Source organism: Arvicanthis niloticus, chromosome 13 (assembly GCF_011762505.2).
Source record: "Arvicanthis niloticus isolate mArvNil1 chromosome 13, mArvNil1.pat.X, whole genome shotgun sequence".
Classification (NCBI taxonomy): domain Eukaryota; kingdom Metazoa; phylum Chordata; class Mammalia; order Rodentia; family Muridae; genus Arvicanthis; species Arvicanthis niloticus.
In genome coordinates this window covers 61168361-61185234 of record NC_047670.1, presented here as the reverse complement: position 1 = coordinate 61185234, position 16874 = coordinate 61168361, and the positions used below count along the sequence as shown (strand labels likewise).

Below are 16874 nucleotides of genomic sequence, written 5' to 3'. Positions count from 1 at the left end.
CAGCGCTCTGGGGATGATTACTGAGCAAGTGCAGAAAATGTTGATGGAGGCTGAGAGGACGAGGGACCACATAGCCCGGAGCCCACACTTAGAACTGGCTTCTCCTGTCCTCTCTAGATTCTCACTTAGTAGCCACAATCTCCACTCATCCCAAAGGAGAGCAAGAGGAGGTACCAGGTCATTCCCTGAAGGCCAGCTAGGACCTGCACATCCTCTGATGGCACTAGGAACCGGGCTTATCCAAATCCTGCCGACATGGATTTGACTCGGAGTGTGGCTTTCAGAGCAGGCAGTCTCTCATCCTGTCCTTGCTGCTCCACAGGCCTCTGGGCAGCACTCACTACGTGCACACAGACTGCATGCACGCAGACCGCATGCACGCAGACCGCATGCACGCAGACCGCATGCACGTGGCCTGCCTGCATATGCTACTTCTCATGATGAGGCCAGCGGCTGTGCAGGAACAAGGCACAGCAGTGTGCTGATCTACAAGAGTCTTCACAGAGCACCAAACCTCAGGCTCCTCGCAGCTGGGATCCACAGAAAGATCTTATGATTGTCCAGGAGACACCATCTAAAACAATGCTGTAGGTGACTGCCATCTCCTGTTTCTACAGAGCTTCTATCTTTACAACTGAGAAGAAAAGTCCTACTCCTTCCACAGGTCACCATCATACTGGCTTACTACTCCTCTAGGGCAGCTGTTTCTGGAGACTGGCAGGACACTGCCAACCCTGTCTGGGCTAAGCACAAGTATGTCAGGTGTCCAGCTCTGAAGGCAGGGAGGATTAAGATTATAGTCAAAACCTCAGTGAACCCTAGCTAGGAGGCTCAGAAACCAGGAACAAGACAGACACAAAGCACATTTTACAACACTACACTTGGACAACACAGTCCAAAGGTCAGGAAAGACAAGCTGTGGGTCAGACTATGAGCACAGTGCCTCCTATGGAGGTATCAGCAGTCTTGTGTGGGGTCCTGCATGGTCCCTGTCTCAGCTATGCAGCCACTCAAGATTGTCACACTCTTGTCAAGTGTCACACTGCAGCCAGCACTGTAGGGTCATGTGTCCTGGAGGAGACAGCAGGCACTGAGGGAAGGCACAGGCTGCCTTCCCCTCACTCCCAAAAATACTTACTGCAAAAAACTAACAAACAAACAAAAAAACCTACAGAAAACAAGGAAGGCAGAGAGTGACACGTGTCCCCCAATCCCAGGGGATACAAGACATTCTACGCCCTGGAGCTCCTCTCACCCCAAAGACCCCTTTAAAATATGGCTGAAGAAGGACAAACATGAATATAGGACCTCACTGGCTGGCGAAGATAATGCAGTTTATGGAGAGACCCCAGCTACACACACTGTGCAGAGCCTATGGCATCATGGGTAATGTCCTGGGAACACACCAGACATATAGCAAGGAGGGTGCCTGTAGAAGGACACTGCCATGCAGCACACAGATCCTTATACATCAAGCCATGAATATAATCTCAGGGCGAGCCTCTACCCAGGGTCCCAAGGGCCAGTGCACAAGCAGAATCCCTGCCTGTCCCACACTCCCCAGCTGGCCCACCACTGACAGCTCCAGTGCTGCCATGGTACCGAGCTCGGGCGTAGGCCTGGGGGATTAAAGAATGACTCAGACTCGGGTCATTCATCATAAGAGAATGCCAAAACTTTTACTGGGCAGGTTCAATATATACACCAAGCCAGGGAAGGAAAAACACAAACTCAGGAAAAAACAGGAACTCAATTGGGGGGCAATAGGATGTCAAGTGTAAATTCCCTTCCTGGGGCACTATGCCTACATCAGGATGTTTTGATCCCAGAGGAACCACAGAATGTTACTTAGTAGACAGCAGCACATGGAAAGTCTCAGCCAGGGCATAGCAACCCTTCGGGGTCCTACACACCACGTCTACAGAACCATACAGAACTAGCCCATAGGCAGCACTCCAGCTGCCACCTCCCTGCTCTGGCCTGTAAGCCAGTGCCTGCCTTGCCCTGGGTGAGGAGGAGGTGTACCTCCTCCTCAAGCACAATCCTGTGCCTATGGAAATGACAGGCAGCAACTCATTAATGACAAGACTACCTACACGGCCAATCCCAGTGAACACAGTAGGGGATGTGGCAGCCATTTGCCAGGAACACCCCACTGCCAGAGGCTTACCCCACCCTACTTCCACAGAGCAGAATCATTTCCTAAAATGTCACAGTGGCAAGCACAATCTCTGGCACTCACTAGGACCCCAGAGTTCTTCATATAATTCAGTTCTCCACAACATACATTGGGTTCATGACACACACTTTCTCCAGCCTCCAGGACATCACTGTATCACAGGGTACAATCAACCCCATGGGTCCCTGTCCTCCCCATCCACACCCCAGCTGCAAGGATGGCATTCAGGCAGCACCACACCCTGTACTGTCCTGCCCCCATCCTCCTCACCCCAAGCTGTGTGAGGAGGAGGATGGTGAGTGGTGACACATGTAGGAGGCCAGCAAAACACTGGACTCAGCCTCTCATGTGAACCCATAACCACAACAGCACAACTGCTGCCAAACAGCAAGTACTTAAACAAGCATGTGCTAAAATAAATGCAGCCTGAGCAAGAGCAGGGGGTGCTATCACTGTAGCCTGTCAGGATGCCATGAATCCCATCTATCACACACATGGCCACAGTGTCCCCAGCTACTCCAGTGTCTAGTAACTGCACATACCTTTTGATCACCTCCCAAGGGGCTTAGGCCCTGCTGTGACATCACTGCATATCCTCACAAGATAAAGGCTGCACTTAAGAGCCCATGTGTTCCTGGTCTGGTCTTAGCCAGTGTGTGGGGAGAGGTACAGCCGGCCTCTTAGTAAAGGTGGCTGTTGAGCACATATGGTCTAGGGTCCTTGTGGGGAACTGCAGAGGTACTGTCGTAGAAATGGGGCAGGGGTGGGGGGAACATCCCCTAAGCACATGGCTGTGCTCAGCACGAGTTTTCTGCCACCCATATCCAACCTTAGGCTGACCTAGCCTAGAAGGCAGCAAAGTCCACCTAGAGCCTCACCGTGCCCAGCTAGCAAGACCAGATTCAAGACAGCAGTAACCTGAAAGCCTGCCTCAGCTGAGACCTCTGACCCTCAGGAAGTGGGGCAGCAATGTGAGTCTGGCACAAGTTCTCCTGGAGGCTCCAGGGAACCAGTCGGGCCAGGAGTGCATATGATCCAGTGGAAACCCAACATACTGGACAGTACACTGAGTAGCCACTGTACATCAGGAATGCGGGCCCTTTTCTCTTCTGAAAGCAGGTAGTTAGGGTAACAGGTCAGGCAGGTAGGTACCTGTAGAGGCAGCCCTGCTTCCCAGTATGTCCTGGCGAAAACACACATACTGTGGGAGGCGGAGCTGAGCATTTAATCTAAATCACTTGGTGACAGGGCAAGTCATGCTCCTTAGGGCCTCCATGTTCTCAGGATTCAAGAAGGGCCGTATGGCTTCAGCTCCAGCAACCATGAGGCTAAGGAGGGAACCTAGAGTCTTGACCAGCCTAAGACCACAGTCAGCACACTGAGCAGCTCACAGGAGTTCTGTAATGACAGGGGCAGCAATTATGGACTGGTGGGCAGGCTGGTTCTCTGTCTGCCAAGCCCAGGGTAGCACCGGCAGCTCCTTCTCCTGGCCAATGCTCTGACTTGTCCATGGGCCTTCCTTCTCCCGTGCCCTTATCTGGGCTGCCCCTCACTAGAAGTGAGTCTTCACACATCAGTTTAGGCAGTTGGGGCAGCTCTTCAGGTGAGTTTCCCTACACAGGTCATTCTAATTTGCAGCAAGTGGACACAAAACCAACAACTGTTACCCCTGAGGTCTCATCAGACCTCGGTGAGACTGTGCAGGACTTTACTGGCTTCTCCGACAGCCATCAGATGGAAAGCAGGGAGCTGAGAGCCATCTGATAAGCACAGAGCTGAGGAACAAGATCACTGAGATGCCACAAGGTACCACACTGGGAACCCCAGGACCATAGGCCACGTAGCCTATAGAGAGCTGGAGGCATGGGAGTGACCACAGATAGTATAGAGTTCTGTCCCTACAATGCTGGTGTCTTCTTTGCTGCACCCTAGACTGCCCCACCCTGCCCAGCAAGGGCCTTGCCCACTAGGCCTTAGGAGTGAACTCAAGGGCTCACTCACACCTGGGAAGGGTCAACAGTCCTCACAATACCTGGGCCACTTCTTGGGGGACTCAGGTAGTCCAGGATCTGGGGACCTGGACCATGGGGTTTTTTGGTGGTGGAACACACAGCTGGCAGGATATGGTCAACAGGCCAATGACAAGTGGGTTCCTTACAGCTCTACAGTTAAGCTGGTAAGGAAACTTGTACAGAGAGACTAAACAGTGCCTTCCAGTTCACACAGCTATCAAGTGACTGCTTAGATGGGAGCTCAGGCTGTGTGGTTCTTTTCCAACTCAGGCCCTAACACATCACAGGCCCTGTGATGAGGCCCCTGGGAACTGAGGTTACACCAGGCCTTCCAGGGTCATACTGGTGAGGACACAGGGCTCAAGGAACATGGGGCTTGATACATAATAGCTCATGATGCCAGCCCAGTTCACACCATGGTGGCCAAGTGCCAGCTCTGAGTCCCAGCAGGAGGAGCTTCCCCAGCAGCAGGAGGTCAGGGTGAGCCACAAGCAGTGCTCCTCACAGCTCCTCCACAAATCAGGTGTGAACTAGAATTTAATAAACCTTTCTCCCAACAGAAATCCTAACTCGGGCTCTTCTGAACAACAGTTACTTACTTGAAAATCTCTTTCTTCTAGAATTTCTCTCCTCCATCTCACGAGGAAAGCAGCACAAACATATAAGTGGAAATGAGAAAAGCCCTCGGGTTCAGACTGAAAGAAAAAACAAAGAGAGTCGCTTAGTGCACGGAGCCATCAGCCGATGGGTAAAGCCATCTGGGCGGGCTCTCCAGTCAGGGCACCGGGAAAATTCACTTTCACTCAGAGACTGCACTCCAACATCCCCATCTCATTACAGTAATCACCAACTTAAATACACGCAGTTTGGTAAACAGGGTCTCAGCCTAGGCTTTCAACAATGTCAGGGACAGTAACTTTCTTTGGCCATGAATGACGACAGCCGGGGGACAGTGCCGGTAGATTTGAATGCCCATCCTACACCAGGTACCAAACCTGAGCTTTGGAGAGCAGCCTCTACTTCCCAGAGGAGAAAGCAAGCCTGAAAGCTGAGGAGGGAGCTGGAGTGGGACACCAACCAAGCAGTGGAGAGCTGTCTGCTGTGTGGGCGTCAATAAGGAATGCAGCTGGCAGGACAGAAAGTCTAGTGGCTTCTACCCGAATTCCCATCCTTCTGTCTGTCTCCAGTGTAGGCGGACGCATCACATCCCTTCCTCTGTTCTTACCACTTCATACCGCCATCACCCATGGAGGCCCACTGGACCTGCCCAGACCACCCCACCTTCCTCTGTTCTTACCACTTCATACCACCATCACCCAAGGAGGCCTGCTGGACCTGCCCAGACCACCCCACCTTCCTCTGTTCTTACCACTTCATACCACCATCACCCAAGGAGGACCTGCCCAGACCACCCCACTGGGCCTGCACAGCTCCCTGCTAGAAGGATCTCCTTCCTTCACCCCCTGTTCAAGGCCATACCACCAACTACTCAGACTAGGGGTCCCCAAGCTTAGGGCTCAGTTTGTTACCATCATGATTCTGCCATGTCCACGCATACCTATGCAGCTACTGTTACTGGCATATTAAGCAATGTAAGTATGCAGTGCATCAGAAGGTGACATGCTTTGGGAAAAAACACAGCAAGCGAGGGGGAAGGATAACAAGAGGGGTGTCTGTGCATGCTCAGGAACCCGCTCTAATTTCTATACAGTGGTCAGTCAGCTTTAGAAACACTCAAGCAAAGAACCAAGAGGGAGTGCCAGGCAGAGAACAGAAACACAAAGGCGCCAAGGTCAAAGAGTGCCAGGCACCACCCAGAAACACCAAGATCAGCAGGGCTATGACAGTGCAGCAAGGCTGGCAGTGCAGGAAAGCTTGTGGGGGACACATCTGCAGGACCCATGTCACCAGGTGTCTCCATGACCTGGAAAGCTCTAAGCAGGCAATCAAAAGGCTCCATTGCTTTCCTGCTGAGAACAGGGCACAGGCAAGGTGGAGAGGAAGTACTCAGCCTGAGGTACAGCCAGCATAAAATGACAGGTGTAAACTGGTTGGTGGTGGCACACGCCTTTAATCCCAGCACTCAGGAGGCAGAGGTAGGTGGATCTCTGAGTTCAAGGCCAGCCTGCTTTACAGAGTGAATTTTAGGACAGCCAGTACTACACAGAGAAACCCTGTCTCAGAAAAATAAAACACCAAACAAACAAAGAAACTAAACCTGATGTACGCCGAAAGGGGGCAAGAGCTTGTAACTAGGCACCCACATTCTAGGTCTGCATTAAAGGGAGAGCCCATAGTATACTGCTACATGTGAGACTTCAAGGTCTAAGGGGAAGACGGAGGAAGGACATTAACTGGGTGGGTCTGCAAGATGAGAGGCTTTGCAACTGCAGCAGAACACATTTGACAAGATAGCTGTGATTCTCCTAAGCCTGAGCGTGGGACGGGCAAGGAGTTAAGAGGTGGTCTTGAGCAGGTACACTGACAGTGGTCAGGGAGCTGCAGGGAGCCCAGAGGCCCCATGTAGGAAGAGTGAAAATGTGGTCATTGGTCTTAGTGACATGGAGGCCCCTGGGCAGGGCTGGCTGACCACCCTCAACACTAGGGGAGGGCACTGTTTCTTCATCTCCCTGCACTCCCTGCAGGGGCCCAGCGCTGTGTTAGCAATCTGAACAGCCAAGCCACTTTGGCTCTACTTCCTGGCTGTGAGGGATAAGCTGCCATCATTTCATTGCAGAGAATGATGTCTGCTGAGGCTTGGCATCACAGCAGGGTAGGAAAGTCTGTTGTGCTCTAGGCTGAAGAGTTCTGACCACTGGCACAGATGATGTCTGTATCCACTAAGATGAGAAACAGTACTCACTAGTCTGGTGATGGAGAAGACGCCCTGAGAGTTCCTGTGACTGAACCAACCTTGCATCTCAGCATAAACTGCATCCAGTCACAAAGTACCCCAGCTTTTAATGATATTTAGGTCCTGACTGCACTCACTCTGCAAGATGAATGAGACTCTAGATGTCTTTTCTCTAACTTCTTTGTAGGGTCTAAGCATCCAGCTGTCAGCCTCTTTCCCCTTTCCTTTCTCAGAAGGGTACATACAAGTTTGGGATGTGTTTCTGATTCCTGATAGACAGACAGCTCCCATGTGGTGGGCAGGGTCTGATGACTTCTCTGTGAGACAAACTGCACCCCTGAATTCATTTCTCTATGGTTACAAAACAATCCAGACTTCCTCAGAGTTTTGTATATTCTTATTTTTTTCCAGACATGTCTCATCAAAGTTTTCAGACGTGCTCATTATATATATTTTTATCTAGATTTCTATGCATTTGACAGTAATAGTCTATTTGCTCCCCACACACCATTTTTTTAGACAGGATCTCACTAAGAATCCCAGGCTAGCCCTGAGGTTATGGTCCTGCTCATCACCCTGTGCTGTCTGGACCTATTAGAATTCTTCATTCCACTTTAGTTGCCCGTTTCTCCATCTTAGCAGTTAACCTGATTTAAGCTCAATGTTTTCTAAAAAATAAAACAAAAACAAACAAACACCTTAAGATTTCGATGATGGGTGCTCTGGCTGATTTTGTGTCAATCTAACACAAGTTAGAGTTATCAGAAAGGAAGGAGCCTCCCTTGAGGAAATGCCTCATGAGATCCAGCTGTAAGGCATCTTCTCAATTAGTGATCAATGGGGGAGGACCCAGCGTATTGTTGGCGGTGCTCTCCTTAGTCTAGTAGCTCTGGGTTCTATAAGAAAGCAGGCTGAGCAAACCTGGGAAAGCAAGCCAGTAAGCAGCATTCCTCCATGGCCTCTGTGTCTTCTCCTGCCTCCAGAATGCTACCCGTCTGCCCTGTTTGGGTTCCTGTGCTGAATCCCTTAAATAAAGAGCAGCAGGTGATATGGAAGTGTAAGCCACATAACTCCTTTTCTCCCCAGCTTGCCTTTGGTCAAGGTGTTTCCTCTCAGCAATAAATCCTGACTAAAACAATGGGTATTTGTCAACTTCTCCTGTCACCTTGATTATTCCTTCCTCTAAATGTGGCTCTCTTGTAGTCTGGTGTGGGTATTATCAAATACAGACAGAAGTACTTTCTTTTTCCAGTTCCTTTTCTAACTTAAGGGAGCTGGCTGCAAACTCATTAGTGTCTGGCTTTTTTCCTTTCTGATATACGCAAGCAATACAAGTCTGTCAGTCACCCTCAGAAGCCACCCTTGAGTGGTACTCCAGTCTTAATGAAGCCTTATCATCCCAGTGTCTAAGAACGTGCCACTGGCTTTTAGATATCTTTCTTGGATCATACCTGATTTATCAGTACATTTTCAAATCTGAAAATGCACGTTGTTTTTTCCCTTTATCTTCTGAGTTACTGACTGCTGTTAATCAAGTTCTTAAAGGATTCTTAAGTTCTTAAAGGAACTTAAGGATCCCAGTTCTTTGAAGGCAATTTGGATTTGGGTTGGAATAGAACACAGCTTCCACAAAATGTTTCCTGAAGCAGCATCCTTGGAGGACAGAGCCTGAACAGTGAGGCCACAGTCCTGGCTCTGACACAACTGATATGACTAGGCTGCCAGTGAGTGACCCACGTGAACCACCCCACACTCTGTAAGTAGTCATAACAAACCCCCTGCTTCACCAACCTTGACCTGGACAGGGTCCTTCCTTTGTTTTGCTGGTGTCTGGGGTGAGTCGATGTTTCTTTAGCTATCCATAGAAAAAGTCATGCCATAAAATGCCGGCTGTTCTCAAATACATGGCTGAAATTCTTGGAGGCAACAATTCATATATGTTTATTGAAGAAAATTAACTCACAGTGTTAAATAATCTTTAATCTACCAGGAAATAAGGATGTTTTTTAAAAAATCCCTATGACAACAGTAGATTTATTTTCTCCTCATGGTTCTGCCAAATTTGTTCTCTGTACTGGAAGGTATGTTATTTGATGCATGCAAATTCAAAATGCCTTCAATGTTACTGTCAATAAGCATTGCCCCCTTCATCTCAGGCAATCCACTTCGCAAGTCTCTGGTTTAGAGCAGCAGTGGGCTAGCAAAACACAACGAGGATCATCTATCAGCTTTGCTCCTAATCTATTTTAAAATGAATTACATCCTACTATGTGTGCCCTGTGAAAACATCACAGTTAGGTTAGTGCACACATCTATCAGCCCCTATGTGTCCTTGGGGCCATTTAGAAGTCATCCCACAGTGCCAGGTAGCTACTGAGCTGTTCCTCAACACACACCAGTTTATGACTCACACTTGCACAGAGATGCCGCTGTACTGTATGGACTGTTTCTCCCAGTGTCTTTCACTCGGATCAACTATTTTGAAATTTGTCCATCATATTCTATGCACCCAGAGTTCATTCTCTGCAAATTCCACAGAACATTCCCTTGAACTGCACACCAGTTTGTTTTTCCATTCCCTGTAAATGCTAAGGTTCCCCTGAATGGGCATACCACAATTTATTCCCCACAAACACTGAGGTGTTTCCCTGTATCTATTCCCTGCAAATGCTGAGGCATGTTCTCCTAGATGGGCATATCACAATCTATCCATTCATCTATCTTAAGACACTGAGCTGCTTCACGCTCAGGACTATGATACAGAGTGCATGTTTGTGCATTAGTCTTCCCATGGACACATGTTGCCAAACTACTTTCCAAAGTGGCTCTACCACTTTATGTTCCCAGGGGCGGTAAATGAAGTTCATGCTGCATCCCACCCTAGCCAGCATTCTACAGAGCCAAACAACTCTGTTTTAACTGAGCTTCTAATAGTCTGTGGTAGTCTTTCACAGTGGCTTCCAGGCACCTAGCCACACTTCCAAAATGACCGCTGACTAAGCGTCCCTCATGTCACCCAACATCTTTTGGTATTTGGAGCTTTTTCTGGCTGTTTGCTATTCTTGAGTTTTACAGAGTGTTTTCTTACATTCATCATGGTAAGTATCTTGCAAGCCTCTGTTGGAAAAATGTGAGGAGACTAGACCTTGTCTTTCCACGTTCTGAAGAGTGACTTTGGGGAAATGTGTCTTAAATACTGCTGGAGGTTCCATTTTAATTTGTTACATCTAAGAAACCTTCCCCCAATTCAAGGGCACAAGGTTTGCTTCTATTGAGTTTTACATTTTCTGTTTAGGCCTCTGGTCCATTGCCAACCACCTTTTCACAAGTGTAAAGAAGCTGAGGGGGCACTTGTGCACACAGACATTGCTCCAACAATTTGCTAAGAAGCTGACACCTACCCCCCTGAGTTAAGGTTGAGGTCACCTAGGCTTCCATTTTTACCCTTCTCCAGAGAGCTGCAGCCTCACATCTCCTCCAGTCTGTATCGACTGCACAGTCAGTTTGTCAATTACTGCAAAAGAGCTTGTGAATCTACAGATCAACCTGTGTGTGTGTGTGTGTGTGTGTGTGTGTGTGCATGCCTGTGTCTCTGTATGTTTATCTGTGTTCCTGTGTGCATGGCTACGTCTGTGTGCATTGTAATTGCACACAAACTCATCCTAGAAACCCTGAGTTTTCTGAGCCTTCACTCACTCAAGGCTCTTTATCTTAAGCAGTGTTTTACAGTTTTCAAGATTCAGATAAATTGCAGTGTTTGCCAGAATGTCCCTAGAAATGTCATTTGTTCTGACTATACTAAAAATGTTATCATCCATTTCTACTTCCTTATGCTAGTAGTTGGCTAATTTCTGGAACATGTTTTTGTTTTCATCCTTAATTTCCCTTTCTCTCTACAGTGACAGATCTTTCTAAATGAAGTCAAGGTCCCTAACTCAGCAGCTTGGTCCCCACCAACCATGACTGACACTTTCTGTTATTCTGCATCCTAAAACTCTCAACCTGCTAGTGGCTCCGTGTCCTCACTTCTTTTCCTCCTTGTAGTGAACTTGTCTTTACTCATTATTCCAAGGTCTCCCTCTAATTGACTTAGGAATTAGGGAGTTTCTGCACTTAGCTTTAGCAATAGCATTATTTTAGCAGACAAGCTTAACTCCATGGCTAAAAAGGGGCCTGCAAGATGATGTGTGGAGTGACGGTGACTGCCACCTGCCTAATAACCTGAGTCAATCACCGGGCTCCACTCTGAAGGAGAGAACAGACTCCTACAAGCTGTCCTCTGACCTCATGTGCACTATGAGAACATGTGCACACGTGTGTGCGCGCACACACACACACTAAATGTACAATAAAAGAAAATTAATCATTATCCTCATTTTAATCCCAATCAACAAAGGAAGTTAGGAATACCTTCACTGTGGCCACAGCCAAGACACACTTTGCTTTCCCCTCCATCCTGGGTCTCTTCCTTAGAACCTGAGATACCTTTTGTGTTGCTTTCTCTATCAACACTCACTTGGATTTGCTCAGGGACCTGTCCAGTCTTTTGGGGTCACCACTTTTCGTGAAATCCAGGAACCCAACTTTCCCACCATCCTCAGGGCAGTCCTAAGTTGTGCGATGTTAAACAGTTCACTGCACCGTATTCTAGCTTCTGCTATTTAATGCTTTCAGCCTATTTGCTATTCAGCCCCAGGAACTAACTCTCTCTGGCTGCCCTCTAGAATGTTCTTTGGTCTTGTGCAGTTTCCTTATGATGGTTATTTTGTCAGAGATGTCTTATCTTTTGGAATCTAGGGTCAGTTCTGATGAGAGGAAACCATGATCAGATCCGTTAACTCCACACCAAGAACTCACCTGTCCCTCTGATGGTTTCTGCACTTTCTCAGAATTCTGGTGAGTCTGACTTGGGCTCTTGTCATTCTGTCCCCCATTTCTTTTATATTTTATATCCCTGTGGGCAAAGGGTTGTCTTTAAATCTTTATTCTAGCTAACTAATCTTCTCTCCCTCTGTGTCACAATTTCCTTTAAAATTTGTTTACTTCATGTATTTGCCTCTGTGTGTATGTACACACTCACACACCATATGGATATGCACACACATGGCATAGCATGCATGTGGAACTCACAGGACCACCTAAGGGAGTCTTTCCTCTCCTTCCACCATGTAAGTTCTGGTGATCAGACTCAGCTCATTAGGCTTGGTGGCAGGCACCCTCACCTGCTGAGGGATCCTGTACATCCCCCGTGTTATGCTTTCTGTTTAACTTGTTTACCACATTTGACTCTGAGGGTTTTTCAGTCTTGCACATTGTGACAGTTCCCTTTCCTTCTCCTTCCATTTAATATCTTTCTTGTTCCATCTCCAACAGTCCAAGCATACTCTGGGCTGTATCTCAGGCATCTCCTCACACAGCCCTCTGTGAAGCTGTCTTTTCTGCTGACTCCTATGTCTGTGACTCCCTTCTCTGGAACATAAGCCTGTTGGGATTCCCTGAAGCTGCTTTCAAAAATGCCTTTCTTTTGCTTGGTGTCTTACAGGACTTTGAGCAAGGCTACTTAAAGTAGATTTCCAATGGGCAACTTTTGCAGGCAATTGTCATGTGACCTGGAGCCCCAACCCACCTGAATGTAGGACAATGGTTGGAAAGTGTGTGTGAGTGGACCCTTCCCTTTTTCATTACCTTCATGGCTAAAGCTAAGAAAGGAAAGCCGATCGCCTGGTAGCTCTGAACAGTGTCCAGGTTGTAGCAACTGGCTCATCAGAAGTAATCGGCAGATCCCAGAATCACAGGGCAGACGTCTGGGTAATGCAACTTTGAGGCCATTCTTCTAAGTTTCTCAACTTAGAGTTCTCCCAGATGTCTGGTCTCTGAAGTGGTGCTCATGTTTGTAAAAACCACACCAGCCCTGGGGTGCGTTCTCAAAGAAGAGGACCTTATGGATTTTGCCTCTGTCATCTTATTTCCTTCAAACAGTCTCAATTTCTTGGAAAACATGCATTCGATCCAGCTAGCCTTGTCACATATCTACTGTGGTGGCCGTCGCAGCACCACCAACACACAAAATGTCTATGTAGAAACAAGCAGCAACTGAGTAAGTGTAGTAAGATATCGTAAGACCTTCACCCAGTGACCTTAGCACTCTGCCACAGTGTGACTAGGACGCCTCCTCTAAGAGGTACTGTCATGTACTATCATATCATGTCACTAACCATGAAGGACCACAGTTGCTGCTAGCCTCTCGTCTGGTATCCCTGACCTTTGACCTTCTCCTGCTTCCTCCAGTGCTCCAAACCTGCAGCCTGCCTGGCTTATGCAGAACTGTTGGCACACTCCACATACCCTTGTTCTGCCAGAGAAACTCATTCTCCTCTCAGTCAGCTGAGCCCCACTCCCCTCCTTGGGCCCTCACCAAGTGTACTGCTGTTTCCCACACTGTGATCACTGATGCTCACATACACTGTCTTCTAATCCTCTGTTCCACCTATTCTGGGGTCTCTGGGACCCCCCTTTCTTTGCAGTCCCTGTCCCCAAATCCAACAGTGCAATTAGAGACAGAATGAAACCCCATTCTCCCAATCTCCTGGTTCCCCTGAGAGCCCACTGTGGCTGGCAGGCAGCATTAGTGGACAAGAACTGAGCAGTATCTAAAAAAACAGGCATTTGTTTTCCTTTCTAACAAATACAGAAGATGAGCTGCTCCGTAAGGACTGGAGGAAGTTCCCTAAGGAGCGAAGGGCAGAGCTCAGCACTGTAAGCACTGAGAGGACCAGGGACTTAGGAATGCTGGGATGCTCCAGACTGATGGATTCTCTGCAGAGCCTTGGACACATTCTTAATTCACTCACCAGCCTTTTATTAACCAGAGAAGGCTCAGGTGGGCTGCAGGACACCCTCCAGGTGAAACCCACTAGGAACTCAAGAGCTGTGAATCCTGCAGCCTGCATGGCCTCCATCTGAGAGGAGAGCAAGGCGTGAGCAGAACTCCACACAACAGGCGTTGTGGACAAATGGAGTTTTATAGCTTGTTTTAAGTGGATTATTTGTCTTCAGTGACTTGGTAAATTATATTAGAGCAACAATTTGATAAGTAAAAAATTCTCATCATAAATGGAAAATGGGCCTCTGCTGTAATGAAGCTTAACCCAGATGATTCATACCAGCATCCCAGGAAGGGTGCATGCACAGTGGGGCAGGGGGAGGGCAGCAGCTAAAGACATACCCCAGGCCAGACCTGCTCAATCTGCTTCACCCACATAGCTTGTCACCATTCCGGACAATGGACAAGCCAACAGGTCACTTCTAAGCCTTGTAGGGAGCCCTTCACTAGCAGAAAAAGACCATGGCTTCTAGAATCCCCTTGTCAGTGACATTTCAAACCATAGAGAAGTGCAGTGTAGACTGTTTCAGTGTGGTCATGCTGAATAGCTGGACCACAGGCTTTTGAAAGGGTCTAAACCCTGGTCCAGTCCTTCCATCCAGCCCTGGTACCCTGTCCTCTGTGACCTCCCTGTCCATAACCATGGCTACCAGGCCTGCCTCAATTTCACAGGCTCTAGGCTCCATGGAAAAAGAAGAGGGAGGGAAGCAGGAAAGAGGACAGGAAGAGTTGTCCTGGACAACTATGGTCCTGTTTAGTCTGGGAAGTTCATGGGCTGGGCAGGAGCATGAAAAGCTCTACCAAAACTGTAGGGATGCTAGGAGTGTCCTGCTTTTCCAAACAGAAATCAGAAAATACTGTCACATGTGTGAATGTTTCTAGATGGGGGAGAGTATGAGGTACTTATTGGCCATTTTATCAGCTAGGGGTTATTATGTAATTCCTGCACCTGGTTAGATGAAGGGGCCCCAGCTACCCACTCAGGCCTCTGTGTTACAGAGATCCCTCGTCAATGCTTCCCAGCACTGGACCTGCCCTGCTTCTGCTCCTCTAACTACAGCCTGAGAGGCCTGAAGAGCACAGTCAAACCCTGGAACCTGATGGCTTACAACCAAGGTGTGTCCAGAGTGGAGCACCGTGGCACTGCTCTTGCTGTCCTCAAAGAAGTGTCTGAACCTCATGCAGGAGGCTCCCACAGGCCAGGCACAGATCAGAGGTGTAGCAAGAGGGAGTACAGCTAAGGCCACACTGCTGGTGGCCAGTGGCTACCAATCCTGGTAAAGCGTCTGTCCCAGGGCTCCTCCCTGAAGGGGTGGCACAGCACCACTGTCCTCACACCTCCTGTCTACAGAGGGAACACATCACAGGAGCACTGAAGGAGATCAGGGTTCAAGATTCTTATCATGGTGTGTTAGTAACTCACTGTTGCTATGTTGCATTTTGGGTCAAACACCAAGACCCAAAATGGCTATGGAGGGAAGAATTTATTTGGGCTCATCGTTCTGGAAGGGTGAGTCCATGGTGGGAAGCATGGCAGCAAGGGGAAAGACACTGTGGTCTGAGCAGGAGGCTGAGAGCTCACACCCTTAACTATAAGCATGAAGGAAACAGAGAGAGAAACTCAGAAGAACAACAAAGCTATTCATGTTCACCCCAGTGACCTACTTCCTCCAACTAAAGCTGCACCTCCTAAATCTTCCCCCAAAGTTCCACCAACTGTGAGCCAAGTGCTCAAATACCCAAGAATGTAGGGACATCTCACTGGAACCACCATACTTGATAACAACAGAAGACCGGGGTTTGTTTCAAATCATTTTGGCATTACTCTGTCTTAATCACTAGGTAAGGAAACAGTAACTGATGATTGGGCAGTAAGTCTACTGGGGCTAGACTCAGTCTCATGGCCCCTCTGTGACCTGCAAGCCAGGAGGTGTTTGTAAGCTTTGAGAAGGAATGTGATGTTTGAAACAGATCCTGCCAGGATCAAGTGCTGTCCCATAGAAGCCCAGAGCTAATTTAGCTAAAGCTCTTTCCATCTACCTGGAGACTGGGTATCATACTCCCGCCCACTGTTAGTAGAAAAGATCTCCTCCCTGACAGGGGCTAGTGATGCACTGAGGACAAGCCGGGACTGGCCTGTGACAGCAGAGCTGGGCCAAGCACAGGCTTGAGAGGCCACCTAATTGGGCTTTATTCTCTCTACAATATAGCCCTAATCACTTCCCTGCAGTGGCAGTTCCCATTATGGCTGTCATCGGCTGCCTGTCCATCATCTACCCTATAGTTTATGTCCCTGTCCCCCAGCCCAGGCCTCTCTAACCCAATGTCCTCATGAGAAAACACATCCAATACCCAAGCTGGGCAGGCTCTTAGGATTAGCTTGGGTGGCTCAGCCACAATTCCACCCTAGGGCTGTGTGGTTTCATCCTCACTGTGGTTCAAGCATATAAAAGTCTCAGTATGGCAGTGACCCTGATGCCTACTGGGATGTGACAATACCTACCCCATCCTTTTTAAAATTTATTTTTATATACCAAGGGTGGAGCTGAATACTGACCTACAGCTCTTCCCAGCTCCTTCCCCAAAACACAACTCACCCTGGCTCTACCAGCCACAGGCCTTCTGTACTAAACCCCCCATGCCCCCCGACCTGTTTTCTACACATTTCTGGAAGGAAAAGCAGAGTGTAAGCCCTTCTTCCTCTTTATTCTATGTTCTAACACCCTCCACCCTTTATGATCCATGACAAGAATCAGGAGTCTCGGCTTTATGAGTTCCAGACCTCCACCTCTGCAGTGACCTTAGCAATGAAAGCACAGAATAGGCAGACTAGGACATTTTCTCTAGAAAACTGGGAAAGTTTGTGGGAAGGAACTCCTCCGCAGCCCACCTCCAGTTATGACTTTTCTACAGCATGTGGACTCTGAAAGTGAAGAGCAGCAACTG

General features: G+C 48.4%; 1 protein-coding gene across 2 annotated transcripts in view; it reads right to left on the bottom strand.

The window, feature by feature from the left end:
• Tbc1d22a (TBC1 domain family member 22A) overlaps positions 1 to 16874 on the bottom strand; it is a 286436-nt gene that overhangs the window by 43964 nt on the left and 225598 nt on the right. Inside the window, exon 12 of one of the 2 annotated variants that reach the window (XM_034517002.2) lies at positions 4791 to 4886. The exons of the other annotated variant lie outside the window; for it this stretch is intronic. Coding sequence (XP_034372893.1) covers positions 4791 to 4886 — 96 coding nt within the window. The remainder of the gene's footprint in view (positions 1 to 4790; positions 4887 to 16874) is intronic. 2 annotated transcript variants of the gene reach the window in all.